The sequence below is a fragment of the Neopelma chrysocephalum genome, unplaced genomic scaffold, assembly GCF_003984885.1.
Source record: "Neopelma chrysocephalum unplaced genomic scaffold, ASM398488v2 Primary Assembly neopelma1_319, whole genome shotgun sequence".
NCBI lineage: Eukaryota > Metazoa > Chordata > Aves > Passeriformes > Pipridae > Neopelma > Neopelma chrysocephalum.
The window spans coordinates 1,340,253-1,356,819 of NW_020897981.1; the positions used below are offsets into that span (position 1 = coordinate 1,340,253).

The 16,567-nt window shown below is 50.5% G+C and overlaps 1 protein-coding gene across 1 annotated transcript in view; it reads left to right on the forward strand.

Annotated features, from left to right (window-relative positions):
• HDAC3 (histone deacetylase 3) overlaps positions 1-11,460 on the forward strand; it is a 17,159-nt gene extending 5,699 nt beyond the window's left edge. The window contains exons 3-15 of the mRNA XM_027705074.1: positions 2,895-3,037; positions 4,202-4,283; positions 4,445-4,501; positions 4,597-4,652; positions 6,548-6,681; positions 6,933-7,013; positions 7,100-7,173; positions 7,326-7,390; positions 8,132-8,221; positions 8,338-8,396; positions 9,027-9,106; positions 9,458-9,615; positions 10,289-11,460. Of these exons, the coding sequence (XP_027560875.1) occupies positions 2,895-3,037; positions 4,202-4,283; positions 4,445-4,501; positions 4,597-4,652; positions 6,548-6,681; positions 6,933-7,013; positions 7,100-7,173; positions 7,326-7,390; positions 8,132-8,221; positions 8,338-8,396; positions 9,027-9,106; positions 9,458-9,615; positions 10,289-10,358 (1,149 nt within the window). The 3' untranslated portion in view covers positions 10,359-11,460. The remainder of the gene's footprint in view (positions 1-2,894; positions 3,038-4,201; positions 4,284-4,444; positions 4,502-4,596; positions 4,653-6,547; positions 6,682-6,932; positions 7,014-7,099; positions 7,174-7,325; positions 7,391-8,131; positions 8,222-8,337; positions 8,397-9,026; positions 9,107-9,457; positions 9,616-10,288) is intronic.
• The last annotated feature ends 5,107 nt before the right edge of the window (positions 11,461-16,567 follow it).

Consider the following 16,567-nt stretch of genomic DNA (forward strand, 5'->3'; position numbering starts at 1 on the left):
TTCCTGATTCCTGTTTTCAGTGGGCTGGGATCACAGCTTTGAACTGATTTAATTCCTGCCTGGCACGGTCCCAGGTCAGCTTATCTGATCCACAGCCTGTGATCCCTTTGCTGTGCCCTGGGGAAGGGCCTGTGCCTGGAATGGTGTTGTAAATGTTGTTGTAAATGTAGGAGGCTACAGCTCCAGGCACCTCTCATTGCATGGCTGTCCCTGTATGGGATGCACATGTACAGTGTGTTTCCATGGGAATTGCCCTGTCAAAGAGCTGAGGAGCCCCTGTCAGAGCCATCACTGTGCAGAGCTGGCACACAGGGAGGGGAGGAAGAGGAAGGGCTCAAACCATCAGTGCTCTGATCTGTCGGGGATGTAGGACGTTCCCCCTCCTTCCCCCTTGTGTCTCATCCCTGGAAGTGTCCAAGGCCAGGTTGGATGGGGTTTGGAGCAACCTGGTCCAGTGGAAGGTATCCCTGTCCATGGCAGGGGGTGGGAATGAGATGATCCTAAACTTTTCCAACCCAAAGCATTCTGTGATTCCATGACTCCATGTGGACAGTGTCTGGGCAGGACGAGGTGCACAGATCCTGTAGGGGGGTGTGTGCAATATAATCTTCCTGCTTTTTAGTTTTTAGGCTAAAGTCTGTTCAGCCAAACCAATACAAGAGGGGCAGAGGGAAAAGCTGGATCTGAGCTGCTCTGAACCTGCAGCTGCAGAACTTGGTTGTTGTCTCCAGCTCTGTACAAGTGCCTGGAGTTTGGAATGGGCTCAAGTTCAAGCTCTTCCACTGCTGGATCTGCTCTGTGCTGAGAGTTGTGGGTTCAGTGAAAGCAGACAGAAAATCAGCTGTCCTGAAGCTAAAGCCCAGTGTCAAGTTTTAAAGGAAGGTGCTAAAATGGACCAGTTCCTTGATCACAGGATTAGTAAGATTGGAAAAGCCCTCTAAGATCAAGTCCAACCATTGTCCCAGCACTGCCAAGGCCACCACTAACCCCTGTCCCCAAGTGCCACATCCACATGGCTTTTAAATCCCTCCAGGATGACTCCACCACCTTCCTGGGCAGCCTGTGCCAGGGCCTGAGGACCCTTTCAGTGTAGAAATTTTCCCAATATCCAACCTAAATCTCCCCTGGTGCAACCTGAGGCCATTTCCTCTCACCCTGTCACTACCCCCACCTGGTTCCACCCTCCTGTCAGGGAGTTGTAGGGATGCAATGTATGAAATGGATTGGGCATGTTTAAACATGAGAAAAGCTTTCCTAATTAATATAATTCCCTGGTAAAATCACATCCAGTGTGGTGACCACTGCCCTGGGTGGAGTTGCAGCACTTGGAGAACCTTTGCAGATTTTCCCTTTCAGATTTTTCCTGTCAGTGTGTGAACTTCCACAAATAGCTTCCCTGGAGTTGGGCTTTTCCTTGCAGGAACAGCAAAAAAACAACCATGTTCAGACATAACACTTTTAAAGATCAAGTCCATGTCTGAGGGAGGCAGTGGGCAGAGCTCTGCATTTTGCCACATTTTTAGTCTTGAAACTCTTTTTCTGGGATTTACATTTTCCACCTGAAAACCTCAGAGGCAGCTTCATCCTGAACAGTCAGTGACTGGCAAAGTTGGGAACACATAAAAGCAGGAATTGTGGTCAGCTGGGACTATAAAAAGCCCTGTTAACTTTGTGTTGTGGATGCACCATCTGCTCTCTCTGCCTCCCCCAAATAAAAGGCTGCTATCCTGTCAGGTTGGGTTTGCCTCTTCCCACCTTTCCCAGCTTGGGAAGGTGGGTGAGATTGCTGGGACTGGGTGAAAGGTGGAAGGAGGCAGGTTTTAGTTGGTCTATTTTTTGGTAGATTTTGGTCTATTTTTTTCCCTGCCTTTCTGTTTGAATTGCCTATCCCTACTTTTTGTTGTCCAAGAGAGCCTCTGGATATCCAGTGAGAGCCATTTCTTCTCTGTGGTGACTCTTTAGCTTTGGGTTTGGTCTTGTTTGATTTCATGGACTTTCTGGATTCCTGGAGCCCTCCTGGGGAATGGAAGCACCAAACTCCACATCCATGTGGAAAACACCAGGAGAGGAGGGGATGGGCTTGTCTGGGTGTATTGTGGCTCTGAAAGTGAACAGGAAACAGGATCATTGGTGCAGTTTTCCTGATAAATTTCCCTTTGGAGACCAGCTTGTGCATCTTGCTGTTATTTCCATGTCCCATTTTTCCTGTAAAGTGGTTGCTTTAAATAAGAGAATTTGGGAGACACCAAAAACATCTCTTATCGATTTAATTTGCTCTCCCAGGTTCGTGGTGTTAATTTTTAACCTCCCCTCTATTGAGGTATGTGCCCTAAGTGCCAAACTGGCAAGGCTGAGTTGTCACAAGATCCTGAATTTGAGCCCATCCAGCTCCATGACCATGTTTCACCATTTTCCTTTCCAAAGGAAACAGGACTTACACAATTATTCCATCTGTTCGGGAGCTTTCACCAAACAGTTTGGAACCTATCAGCCCATTCCAGGCAGATCTGTCAGAGGGACTGAAACCACCCCCTAGATCAAGGTCTTAAAATTGTGGAAAGCTGGTGACTGAGGAGGGAATAATCCCCCCAGTGAAGGAAAAGCTGTGGTTTGGACTTGGCCCGTTTGTTTTGCTCCTTCCCAAGGAGGGGGGGCATTGGAGAGTTCATAGCAACAGCTGCAGTCAGGAGAGGCTGGAAATGAGTTTGTGGCTAAAAGAGGGCAGGAAAAAGTTTCATGGAACAACTGATGAATTTAAAAGAACACAAATATCAGGAAGCCAATGTTGGAATGTTTTTAACGTACCTCGTGCAGGTCACTCGGCTCGAGGTTTCTTCCAGCCCAAACAAACGCAAGTTTGGCTGGGAAATAAGTGTTGTCTTTGTCTCTGGAAGGTTTTCAAGCCATACCAGGCGTCCCAGCACGACATGTGCCGCTTCCACTCCGAGGATTACATCGACTTCCTGCAGAGAGTGAGTCCCAACAACATGCAGGGCTTCACCAAGAGCCTCAACGCCTTCAACGTGGGCGACGACTGGTGAGTGCCCTGAGCCTCCTGCAGTCACAGAGGGGGTCCCTGCTCTGCTCATGTCCCAAAAGCTCTTTTAGAATGTCCCTTTTCTTGCTTGTTTTTAACCAGAATGAGGAGCGTGTCCTTCCTGTGTGTGTCAGATTATGGAACGTCCTTGATTCCTTTCCTTTAACTGGCTCAATCCTGCTTTTTAAATCTGGATTTTGGCTTGTTGGGTTATGGATTCTGGCTCTACTTGTTCTGGAAGAGCCTCCAGTTCAATTATCTTTGTTAATAATTTAAGTGCTGCCTTCAGCTCTGGGATCCCAGCACAGGAAGGACATGGAGCTGTTGGAGTGAGTCCAGGGGAGGCCCCAAGATGATCAGAGGGCTGGAGCAGCTCTGCTGGGAGGAAAGGCTGGAGAATTGGGATTGTTCAGCCTGGAGAGGAGAAGCTTTTGGGTGACCTAATTATGGCCTTCCAGTGCCTGAAGAAGCTGTAAGAAAGATGGAGAGAGACTATTTCCAAGGGCCTGGAGTGACAGGACAAGGGGGAATGGCTTCCCACTGCCAGAGGGCAGGGTTAGATGGGATATTGGGAAGAAATTCTTGGCTCTGAGGGTGGGGAGGCCCTGGAAAAGGCTGCCCAGAGAAGCTGTGGGTGCCCCATCCCTGGGAGTGCCCAAGGCCAGGTTGGACGGGGCTTGGAGCAACCTGGGCTGCTGGAAGGTGTCCCTGCCCATGGCAGGGGATGGAGTGAGGTCCCTTCCAACCCAAACCAGTCTGTGATTCCAGGATGTTCCAGACACAGCCAGAGGGGAGCCAGTGCAGGACCACAGCAATCCTCCCCTCTCCTGAGATAGGGTCTCTCATCATGTCCCAGCTCTGGACACATCCCAGCAGGGCTGCAGGACAGACTGTGGCACACTTTGGTTGCAGGGAAACCTTTTCAGGACTGGCTTGGAAGCTTTGGGAATCATTATCCCATTCCCTGAGTTCCCCATTGTGTTTGCAGCCAGCTCTCTCACCTACAGGGTCATAGTGATCCTGATCCCAAATTAACTCTTTCACAGAGAACTGGGTGTTGCTCTCGCTCAGGTAATATCCCTGGAGAGTTTTATTGCTGGCTTTGCTCTGGAGAAGTGGGCAGGGATGAGATGTTGTGTGTTTGAATTGTGGTTTCTTTTCCAGCCCAGTGTTTCCAGGCCTCTTTGAGTTTTGCTCTCGTTACACTGGGGCCTCCCTGCAGGGAGCAACACAACTGAACAACAAGGTAAGGGGCTGAGGGGCTGAGCTTTTGTAGCACAGATAGAGCTCTGGAAGGGAGGAAAAGCCAGAAGGGTGTTTGGGGGCCACAGGTGGAAGTGTTGCAGAGAGGAAGAGGGTACAGGGTCGTATTTATCACCTTCAACTCACTTCTCTTTCCTTTCTCAGATCTGTGACATTGCCATAAACTGGGCAGGGGGCCTCCATCATGCCAAAAAGTTCGAGGTAATGAGGCAGATCTGTGGATTCCTCTGTCTTTAGGGCCAGGGCTCTGTGTTGGTCCCATTCTAACCCTGTTTGGGTTTCTCTCTCTCTCACAGGCTTCTGGTTTTTGTTATGTTAATGACATCGTTATCGGCATCCTGGAGCTGCTCAAGTAAGGACACGGGCAAGGACTGACCTGTCCTGCCTGGTTGTGCTTTTCCTCTGCTGCTTCACTGTTCTCTTTCTGCTTCCCCACCTCATTTGACTTTCTGGAATCCAGGAAGCCCCAAAACTTGATTATTCTTTTTTTCCCCTTGTTTCATTAGACACAAAAAAGTGTTGGAGAATTGGAGTGTCTGCCTCAGTCTTGTTGCATGAAGCTTTAGGGACACAGAGGAGTTCTTCCACCCCATTTCTCATCCAGCTGTAAAACACTCATTTCAGGGTCTCTTGAGCCTCAGCCTTTTTGCCATAGTGAGCCTTTTGTAGGTAAATGCATGTTATGGCTCACTGGAGACAGAGAAACAACTCAAATCTTTCTTGACTTGCTTGATTGGGTCAAGAACAGGACTTGAACTACACATGGATGATCAAAGGACACTTGCTCTCAGTAGAAAAGAGTCAAGTTATTTTGGTTTTCAAAAAATGAAAATTAAATTCAGAATGGGAGGAAGAGTTACAGAAATACTTTCAATTTCTTAAATTAATCTGGTTTAGTTTCTTTTGGTTTTGGGGGTTTTTTTGTGCTCTCAATTGTCACTGAATCTGAGACAAATTGTTTAGGAATTGTAAAGGATTTGGAGTTTACCAGACAACAGTTACATGGCTGGTGATGGCAAGTTTACTTGCCCTCAAAGTCAGATTTGTGGGATGTACTGGATTTCTTGTACTTCCTTCCTCTCTGCCTGTCATCCCTGCCCCACATTTGGAACCTCAGGATTTCCCAGTGTATCTCTGCACACCCATTTTTTAGTCTCACACGAGTCCCATATACCAGAGGCCTCAAATACAGCCCAGTTCCTCCTCATGGGAGATGATAATATGTCCCTGTCCTTTTGTTCCTTTCCAGGAACCATTTCTGCAGCAGGGGACTGTATTTTGAGTTTGTTTCCTACCATGGGAGTGCAGAAAGGTCCCTTTCTCCCTTTCCCAGTGTGGCAGGGCTGTGTCCATGCATCCCCATATTCTCCTTGCTGCCATTTATCTGTGGGATGAATAATCTAGGAAATTTAAATAGTTTATGTCTCTCTTGGAAGACCATCAGCCAGTTTGCTTAGATCCCTGCAGGCATTTTAAAGCCCTGGTTCCAAGGCACAAACCACACACTCCTCCTCTCTGTCTTGGTGTTGTCTTGTTTTTCCAGGGCCCTCCACACTCCCTGAGGGTTTTTGCATGGATCCCCTGTTTTCTGGGGGTTGACCAGGTGCAGCATTTCCTTGGGAAGAGCTGGAGAAGCTCTCTCCAGCTGAGCAGGCAGCTCTGGAGCTGGGGCTGGCTCAGGGCTGTGTCTCAGTGCTCCACAGCAGCAGTTTGACCATTGCCCTGGAGCATTTACTGGTGATGAACTCCCCTTCTTCACCCTCTTTCTGTGTCTCTGGCTGCTTCTACAGCAAATTTAATCCAGCCTGGAATTTTTGGTGCTCACCAGCTGGGACAGAGTGCTCCAGCACTCTGGCATGTGGAGGAAATGAGTGTTCCCACCTCCTCCTTGCCTTTCATTTCCTGATATGATTAAAACCATTGCAGCTCTCAAAGATTAACCAAGGGCATGTTGGAAACAAAAACCTGCAACTTTCTAACCCCCAGGTGGCTCAAACAAGTTATTTTCATCATGTGCTTCCCAAGGCCCCATCTGAAAACCCTTTTTTTAATATCTATTTCCAAGCACATCAGAAGAAAATGTTTCAAATATCGATTGCCAGGCACATCAGAAGGAAATGTTTTAAACATTGATTTCCAAGCGCATCAGAAGGAAATGATTTAGTGTGTTTTGACTGTAGACAAATGCCTCATATCCAAGGCATGATATGCTCAGGTGGGTGCTGTTTTTCCTCCTGTGTTCCATAGGTATCACCCACGTGTCCTGTACATCGACATCGATATCCATCACGGAGACGGGGTGCAGGAGGCTTTTTACTTGACAGACCGTGTCATGACAGTGTCATTTCACAAATATGGCAACTATTTCTTTCCTGGTACAGGTATGTGTTTTCCTTTTTAGTGTGGGCTCGCTTCAGAATCCTTTGGAAGCTTTGCTGGAGTAGAAGAGTGTAAATCACAAAATTAGAGCCGCGGGGAGAAATGGTGGGAGGAAGCGATTAGAGAGGAACAGAACTGTAGTTATTTGTAAGAAGGAAGGGTCCTAACTAAGTTAAGAGACTCAGCCCAGACCTGATCTGGCCTTTCCATCCCTGTGGAGTGTCAGAGCTGTTGTGACTGCCCTGTTTTGCAGGTGACATGTATGAGGTGGGTGCAGAGAGTGGCCGTTACTACTGTCTGAACGTGCCCCTGCGGGATGGCATCGATGACCAGAGTAGGTGTCCCTGCCCTTTCCCCCTGCCCAGGTGTTTCCTGGTCCTCTGTTCCAAAGCCATGACAGATCTACCTTTCTCTCCAAAGGTTACAAACACCTCTTCCAGCCAGTCATTAACCAGGTGGTAGATTACTACCAGCCCACCTGCATAGTGCTGCAGGTAAGGAGGCAAAGCTCTGCACACAGCCATCCCTTTTGGAGGCTGTAGGTTGGGAGAGGGCTATTCCTGTGTTCCCTGCTGTTCCTGGGGTAGCAGAGTTAGTGTGTATCTGGAAAGCAGTGCCGAAATTCTCTTGTTTTTCTGTTCCCCAGTGTGGTGCTGATTCTCTGGGTTGTGACCGTTTGGGCTGTTTTAACCTCAGTATCAGAGGCCATGGGTAAGTGCAGGGGCTGGGCAGAGAAAGACCATCTGAAGAGCTCTAGTGAGTCTCTGCTCTGAGGTTTGAGCTTTGGCTTTGGCCTTCCAGCAGTTTTTTGGGGGGGTTTTAATGTTTGTGTGACAGGAGTAGGTCTGAGAACGAGACTTTGTACAAGTGGTTCAGGGCAGCACATGGGGATGCTCCAAGGGCTGGAGCTCCTCTGCTCTGCAGCCAGGCTGGGAGAGCTGGGGGTGTTCACCTGGAGAAGAGAAGGCTCCAGGGAGACCTGAGAGCCCCTTCCAGGGCCTAAAGGGACTCCAAGAGAGATGGAGAGGGACATGGAGGGACAGAACAAGGGGAATGGCTTCCCACTGCCAGAGGGCAGGGTTAGATGGGATATTGGGAAGAAATCGTTCCCTGTGAGGGTGGGGAGGCCCTGGCACAGGTTGCCCAGAGAAGCTGTGGCTGCTCCATCCCTGGAAGTGTCCAAGGCCAGGTTGGCTGAGGCTTGGAGCAACCTGGGCTAGTGGAAGGTGTCCCTGCCCATGGCAGGGGGGTGGAATGAGATGGGCTTTAAGGTCCCTTCCCACCCAAACCATTGTGATGATGATTCTGTGGTTCAGGCCCCCTGGGTGGAAGCCCTGAGCTCTGGGTGGGTCTCACCAGCCGTGGTGGTGTTTGATTGCACAGGGGCATTTCTGACCCAGGAATCTGTGCTGCAGTTCACAGCTCTGACATTCTGGTTTTTGGGGGTTGTAGGGAGTGTGTGGAGTACGTGAAGAGCTTCAACATCCCCTTGCTGGTCCTGGGAGGAGGTGGTTACACAGTCCGGAATGTGGCACGGTGCTGGTGAGTCTCTTCTCTGCTTGGTGAAGAGCACTGGGAGAGCAGCTGCTGTGGGATTTGTCCCTGCATTTACCATGTCCCTTTCTCTGGACTAAGATCACCTTTTTCCACGTTTTCAGGACTTATGAAACGTCTTTGCTCGTAGATGAAGCAATTAGTGAAGAGCTGCCATACAGTGGTAAGTTGCAGTTCCCTTTTTACCTCATTAGCTGAGCTAAAGAATTTGTTATATTCTGTTCTGCATTGACCAGGGCCAGAGTGACAGCACCTTCTGATCTTGGAGATGGCCTTAGTGATCCCTGGAAGCGTGGAATGGCTTCCCACTGCCAGAGGGCAGGATTAGATGGGATATTGGGGAGAAATGCTTCCCTGTGAGGGTGGTGATGCCCTGGCACAGGTTGCCCAGAGAAGCTGTGGCTGCCCCTGGATCCCTGGAAGTGTCCAAGGCAAGGCTGGACGGGGCTTGGAGCAACCTGGGCTAGTGGAAGGTGTCCCTGCCCATGGCAGGGGTGTGGAATGAGATGAGCTTTAAGGTCCCTTCCCACCCAAACCATTCTGGGATCTCCTACCACCCACTGTAGACTTTGCTGGGCAGACACATCCTGTATCATTTAATTTGGATCATTTCCTACTCAGTGGGCCCGGTGTTGCTGTTGTTTGCTCTGTTTTGCTGTGCAGTCCCTTGCAGTCAGAGCTGTACCTCTGTGCTGTTCAGGCCCTGTCTCTGGTGGGCAGGGGTGAGGCTGAGTTGTGCTCTCTGCAGAGCTCCTGTCCCTCTGGGCTCTAACTCTGCCTCCTCCCACCACAGAGTACTTCGAATACTTCGCTCCAGACTTCACCCTTCACCCTGATGTCAGCACAAGGATTGAAAACCAGAACTCCAGGCAGGTGAGTGCTTAAAGTTGTGTTGCAATCTCAGCTATGAACTTCCAGAACCCTGTGGTTGATGCTCTGTCCTGTGAAATGAGGTAGAGCCCAGGTAAGGGCAGAAAACAGACAAAAACCAAGAACCATCCCTTTCTGGGATGTCAGGAGATCTCAAAGCATTTGAGACCCTTGCTGGGTTGTCTCACTGTCTCCTGTGTGCTTGAGTATCAATGATTGAAGTAACTCTCCCACCTCGTCTGCTCTGATAAATGGCTTTTTGCACGAGTTTTTCTCCACTTAGGTGGTACAGGCAGGTAACAGTGCTGACTGACAGCCCCACTGGGGTGATCCCTCTCTGTTTTTTCCATGCAGTACTTGGATCAGATCAGGCAGACCATATTTGAGAACCTGAAGATGCTGAACCACGCTCCCAGTGTGCAGATCCACGACGTGCCCTCGGACCTGCTCAGCTACGATCGCACGGATGAGCCCGATCCAGAGGAGAGAGGCTCTGAGGAAAACTACAGCAGGTACCAGAGCTTGTTCTGGAGAAATGGGCTTCCCTTTCTGTCCCTGCTGGGGTGGGTGGGTGGGTGGTAGACTGGAGACTGTGTTTCCTAGAACAACTACAAGTCATAGAATCCCAGAACGGTTTGGTTTGGAAGGGACCTTAGAGATCATCTTAAGACAAGTGTATCAAAACCTTGGCGTGTTTAATTTTAAGTTGCCAACTTTTGTTTTACTATCAGAAAGTTATGGCTATACTGCCAATGCCAGGTCTGCTTAATTTAACTGAAGGCTTTAATATGACTTAAACATTAAAAGCTCTCACCACCCCAGGAAATATAATTTCACACAGTGACATTCAAAATTCGAGTGCCAGTTTTTGTACTGTGTTTTGGTCAAGTTTCTTTAAACTTTCAAAGAAGCACTTTTAGGCTTACAAAAATAAATTTTTTGTCAAAAATGTTCAATAAATATTACACAAAACTAGCAGCAAAAAGTATCTAGAAATCTGTCATGTGCAAATAGTTTGGCAGACACCTCTAGGTCTCAAGTTTCACTCGGAGAGCTTCTCTAGGAACATGTGGTGTCCTTGTATGACATTCCACAGGGTGATGGGGTGTAGGGCATCCTCTGACCTTGGGCCCCAGGGGTGCCAGGGCTCCCTCTCCTCCCTGACAGGGGTTTCTCTTTGCCCAGGCCCGAGGCTGCCAACGAGTTTTACGACGGTGACCACGACAACGACAAAGAGAGCGACGTGGAGATCTGAGGGCTCTGGACTGCTGGGCATCCCACGTTGGACAGGGATGCTTGGAGCACTTAACTGGGCTGTGTAGGAGCCCTCCCTTCATCTTAGACTGCACGTGGTGGCAGCAGGAACAGCACCACTGCAGGATTCTGCCACCTGGAGAGGCAGGGAACAGTGAAACGTGTTCCTGAGTTTCCACCACGTGTCACGGTTCCAGCTGTCACTGCTCTGGGAAAAGGGATCCATGCTGTGTGCTGGCTGGCAGCCTTGGGACTGCCTTCAGAGCCTGACCTGTGCTCTGTGACTCCCCTGCAGGCTCCTGCCAGCCAGGAGCTGGAGCAGCTGTGCCTGCCATCTCTGCCTCTGTTCCGGCACCACCGGATCCATCCTGCTCTCCCCAGCCCTCCACTCAGGTACCACTCGACTGTGCTCTGCAGCCTGCACTGAGTTGCTTCCTGATGGCCCTTCCAACCATCTGATGCTCCACAGCTCGAGGAAAACTTATTGGAGACCAGGCCAGTGGTGGGGTCAGGGTGGGGAGTGTCCCTGGAGCAGGGAGCAAGGGATGGAAGGATGTTTGCAGAGCGCAGGCTTGTTCCTTCCCCCCACACCCAGATTTGCATTCACAAACGAGTTCTGCAACACTCTGCTGAGTTGGGAGACCCAACTTCCCTGGTGTGTTTGTTCTCCAAGAGGCTAAAATCCCTGTGGAACAGAGATTTGGCTGCCAAGGTCAGTACATGGTGTGTCTTACACCTCTAACACAGCTCCTTGCTGTCTTTTCCACGTTCACACATGGCCCTTCTGTGTGTTAGCAAGAGATCTGGGCTGCTTGCTCCAAGGGGAAACCATTCCCTCTTGACTGCACCCAGCAGACATGGGTGAGGGAAGCTGCTTCCTCCAAGTCCTGTGTCTTTTTGCCCTCACAGAGCAGAGATTTGTCTCAGCCATCCCTCAAATCCCAGACTTTGCTGCTCCCTCTCCCGAGCTGTCACCTGGTACCTGTGGTGGTTTGGAACGTGCTGTTTGGGGAGCTGGGAGGGTTTAGCCTCTGTCTGTACGGTTCTGTTTGTTTACTGATGTCTTTAAACATTAAATAAGAGGCAGTATTTTTCTTACCTGACCTGTTGTTTGTCTGTTAAATCCTCACACCTTTCTGGCTCCTGTTTTCCCAAGGATCAAGCACATCCCTGGCAGGGTAGTGTCATCCACTGTCTGAATGAATGGAGGGAATTCTCCTCAGAGTAAATGCTGGTGAGTTTTCAGCTTCACTGCACATGAGGAGAGCACCCTGAACTCCCTTACAGGAGGCCAACTGTAGTGGACACTTGGTTATGCCTCTGAATCCAGTAAAAGCTCTGCAGGAAGCTGCAGAGCTGATGCAGGAAATCTTTCCTGCTGTTATTTTAAATATCATGATTTCTTTGAGTTGCAATGTCTATAACACCCTGCTCTTTTTGCACTTTCCCAAATCCCTCAGTGGTGGCTGGTTTGTGGTTCATGTAACTACAACCTGGGATAGTGGGAGGTGTCCCTGCCCATGGCAGGGGGTTGGAATGAGGTGATCCTTAAGTTCCTTTCCAGCCTAAACCATTCTGTGATTCCATGTTTCCATGTAATTTAACTACCAAGGGCCAGCTCAGAAGTGGTTTTGCACACACCAAATTGAGCCACACAAGGTTTTGCCACCAGGTACTGGGGATATGGTTCCAAAAAGGGTCTCAGGGGAAAGAAGACTCGAAATTATAAATACAAAGACACTTCTGGGCACAGATTGTGGGTGAGTACTCTGGAGAAGCCTTGCTATGTGCTGACCCTGGGCTTGTGCCATTCCTGTCTTTATTTGGCCACTGGGTTACACAGACCTTGCTCTGACCCCTGTTTGATCAGCTGTATTTGTTCCTAGTGTTCTGCACCTGAGAAAATGTTCTTGGCAGCTCAGGAGACACAAAATGCTGCTCCACTGACTGGCCACACTTGGGGAATAATAGAAAACAATAGAAAATGGTTTCTTCCTAGCTTGCCATCTCCCCTGGTGTCACAGAGTTGGTGCGTCCCCTCTGCTGCTGTCACCACCCTTATGGCAAAACTGATTTACAGCAGGAATCCAGGCTCCCACCTTGTGTTTGGAATAAAAAGGGAATTTTCCCCTGTAATTCTCTTAGCCATTAAGATGGACATGACTTCACCTTGCAGACCCCCCAGCCACCTCTTCCCCCAGCACTGCCCAGGCTTTGTCTTTTCAGAGTTCCACTGTCTCTTGCGTTTTGAAACAGGGCTGGGGTCTGGAGTATCATCTCACCTGGGTTTTTAAAGGTGGATTTGTTTTCCCTGCTTTTGGAAATGGCTGGGACAGAAGTTTGGTCTGCAGAGATCTTGCTCTCCAGTATTTCAGGGCTGCTGGAGACACATCTATCCCTGGCATCACCCTGGTGCCATGGGCTCCTGGTGCCAGGGTGAGACCAGGGTGAACCTGACACCCTCACACTCCTTGATACCCCAGGTAAGGTGGCACACCTGAAACTCCACATCCCTGGCACCAAACTGCTCGGCTGCCCCCTAAAACACGGGCTGGGCTGGCAAAGACTGCAGTTAATGCTTCAGGGGGAGAGGCTGAGAGGAGACATTGAGGGCACTGAGAGAGGGAAAAGGCTTCATGCTCCCGTTCCCTGCCTGCAGCTTCACTCCAAGCACTTCAGTGAATGTCCAGCCACCTGCAGCAACTCCTTCCCACCACCTTCCCCACTCCTTGGTTGTTCTGGAATGAGGAATGTTCTGCCCTCGGCTTCGGATCCGAGGGAGCCTGTGCACCTCAACTGCTTCCATGGGGATTGTCTCCAGAGAAAGTTCTTGGCCAGCTGTACAACACACAGGACTAAGGTAGGACCTACCTTTTAAGGGCCACCTCACACCTTGATCTGTCAGCCCAGCAAAGCTCATCCTCGTGTCTCCCCTCACATCACCCTGGCTGAAGGGTGTCAAGGCCCTGCTTTCTGTACTCTGCAGAAAAGACAAGGTTTGTAGAAGTGGGTGATTCCCTCTTTGCCTCAGCGAGAGGAGAGGACAGGACAGAGCACTGAGGGACCTGAAGTTCTCCAGAATCCATGATGGGGCCTGGCACCTGCCTTCCTCTGCCACCTCTGAAAGCTCTGTGGGCTGGAAGGTCCTTCAGGCTGAGAAAGCTGGGGCTGTTCAGACCAGAGAGAAGAGGAAGTTCCAGTATCTGAAGGGGCCCACAGGAGAGCTGAAGAGGGACTCTGCAGCAGGAGCTGCAGTGACAGACAAGTGGGAATGGATTCACACTGACGGAGAGGAGGCTTAGGTTGGATACACTGGAGAAATTCCTTCCTGTGAGGGTGGTGAGGCCCTGGCACAGGTTTTGTGAGAAGCTGTGACTGCCCCATCCCTGGAAGTCCCTGATGAGGATATTATTTCCATTTTAAACAGGCCAAATTCCCTGTTTCTGGGCGCTGGGGGTCCTGGTGCAGAGCTGTGTTTGGACACCAGGTGGCACCTGGATCTCTGGGATCCAGTGGAGGCTCCATTCCCTGCTGCAGCCCCTGTGTGCAGCCCTGCTGCAGAGCCTGGCAGGGGCAACTGCGCTCCTGGGAGTGGGTTTTTTGGGGGGCTCAGGGTCCTGGCTGTGCTCTCAGAGAGCTCTGGGGGTGCTGGGGTGCTCCAGCCTCTGCAGAGCCCCTCAGAGGCAGGTTTGTGGCCTGACTGTCACCAGCTGCAGAGGGGCAGGGTTTGCTCCTGCTGCACATCTGTGGCTCCCCTGTGTGAGCTTCTGCACTGGCCCAGCACAGCCCTTGGCACCAGGAGCGTGGCACTGCCCTTTCTCCACACTCACTCCCATGGCAGAGCAGTGCCCGAACCCAGGGTATTTCCTCCTGGAGAGCAAGGAAGTTTCTGTCCTAATTGCTTGTAAAAAAATCACATAAAATACATTTTTATTCCTGTTTTATTTGACTCTGTGCATGCTGCACCCAGCAGAGCTGAGCTGTGCCCTGGGGCAGGGCCTGCCCTGGCTGTGTTGGTCACACAGGGCAGCCCAGGAGCCTCAGCCTCAGGTGGCTGCTGCAAACACCTCACTCAGGAGCCCCATAGCATTGTCTCCATGTGGAACAGGCTGTGGAAAAGTTCTCTCTGTATTTATTTCTTTTATTTTCTGGTAGGTGCAATCTAGAGAGGCAGGAGGTAGTGATACTGAGTGACCAGGAATGGTTGTGGTTAGAGGGATCTTCAAAGGTCATCTACACAACCCCCTGCCATGGACAGGGACACCTTCCACTAGCCCAGGTTGCTCCAAGCCCCGTCCAACCTGCTCTTGGACACTTCCAGAGATCCAGGGGCAGCCACAGCTTCTCTGGGCAACCTGTGCCAGGGCCTCACCACCCTCATAGGGAAGAATTGCATCCCAATATCCCATCTAACCCTGCCCTTTGGAAGTGGGAAGCCCTTCCCTGGCCCCTTGTTCTGCCACAACAGACCCTGGTACAAGGTGTCTCTCCTGGTACAAGGTGTCTCTCCACGTTCCCTACAAGCCCCTGCCTTAACACCCATCATTAGCTCCTGTTGCTGTCTCTGCCTGTTAAAACCTCCCTTTGTCTACAATCACAGCCTTAATTAACTGAACTCAGCATTAGCCCCACCACCCTCATCATACAACATTTCCTATGTCCACTCCAAACTGACCCTCTTCCAGTTTAAAACACTCATCCCTTCTCCTCTCACAACAGACCCTGGTAAAAAGTCTTTCTCCACTGCTTTTATAAACCCTTTTATATATGAAAAGGCTGCAGTAAGGTCTGCCTAGAGCCTTCTCTTCCTCAGGCTGAACACCCCCAGCTCTCCCAGCCTGTCTCCACAGCAGAGCTGTCCCAGCCCGTGGAGAATTCCTGTGGCCTCCTCTGGACCTGCTCCAACAGGTCCATATCTATCTTGTGCTGGGGATCCCAGACCTGGCACTCCAGGAAGGTTCTGAGCAGAGCAGAGAGGGAGAATCCCCTGTCCCACCCTGCTGCCAGGCTGCTGGGGATGAGCCCAGGAGACACTCAGTGTTCTGGGCTGCCAGCAAATATGGACTGATCATGTCCCTTTTGTCATCCAACAGCATCCCCCAGTCCTTCTGTGCAGGGCTGCTCTCCATCCATCCATCCATCCATCCCCAGCCTGTGCTTACACTGGGGATTGTCCCAATGCTGGAGCAGGACTCTGCCCTTGTTTTACTTGAGGAGGTTTGCAGGGCCCTCTCCTCCAGCTCTGCAGGTCCCTCTGGATGTGACCAGGCACAGTCCCACCATCTGAGGTCACTGGTGATGACATAAAACAGGGAAGGTCCCAGCGTGGACCCCCGAGGGACCCACGTTACTGGTTTCTGTTTGGACCTTGAGCCACTGCCTGTAACTCTCTGGATGCACCATCCAGCCAATTCCTTACCCACCTAGTGAGATCAGCTGTACAAGACAGTCATTCCAGAGCTCCACAAGGCCAGATCCAGAAAGTATTTAGTTCCTGGCACATGGATATGGAGATACAAATAACAGACAGTGGGACTTTATTCACCCAGCCCAGGTCAGGGCCCTGGGCACCTTGTGTGGACCCAAATCAAAGCTTCTCTTGAGACTGAAACTTTGGGCTTTCCTGACAGTGCTGCAGAGCAGTCACTAAATTCCTATTCCTGGTTTTTTGACCCCTCCAGGTGCTCACAGATGCATTTACAACATCCCTATGTGCTCTTTGCATGCCCTCAGATTCCCAGGATGCTGTGGCATTCTCTTGCTCACGGATGTCTTTCTGCAGGGATTGCTGGAACAACTATCTCCTCTAGCCAATACCTCCTTCCCTTTTCCATGTCCACCCCAGTGCCTCCAGCTCTGTCACCTCTCTCTGGTGAGGCAGAGGCCTCTGGAATTCTGAGCCTGTAGCTCCTCTCTTCCTGTTGTGCCAACACTGGCTGAGAAGCAGCAGCAAACAGGGACAGAAACTTCTCTCTTCCTCTGTTGCTTTGGAATATTCTTGGATAAAATGCAGAAATCTGTCCACAAACCAGGGAGCTGGTAAATCAAAAAGTTTCTGCTGAGGAGAAGGGATGAGGGGAGCTCACCAGGGTCCTCCCAGGACAGTTCACATTCAAAGGGTATTTGGAGGTCTTGGGTTCATCCTCCTGCTCCAAGTAAGGCTAATCCAAGAGTTAGGGATTGCTCAGGGCATTTTGGAGGATTTTCAAT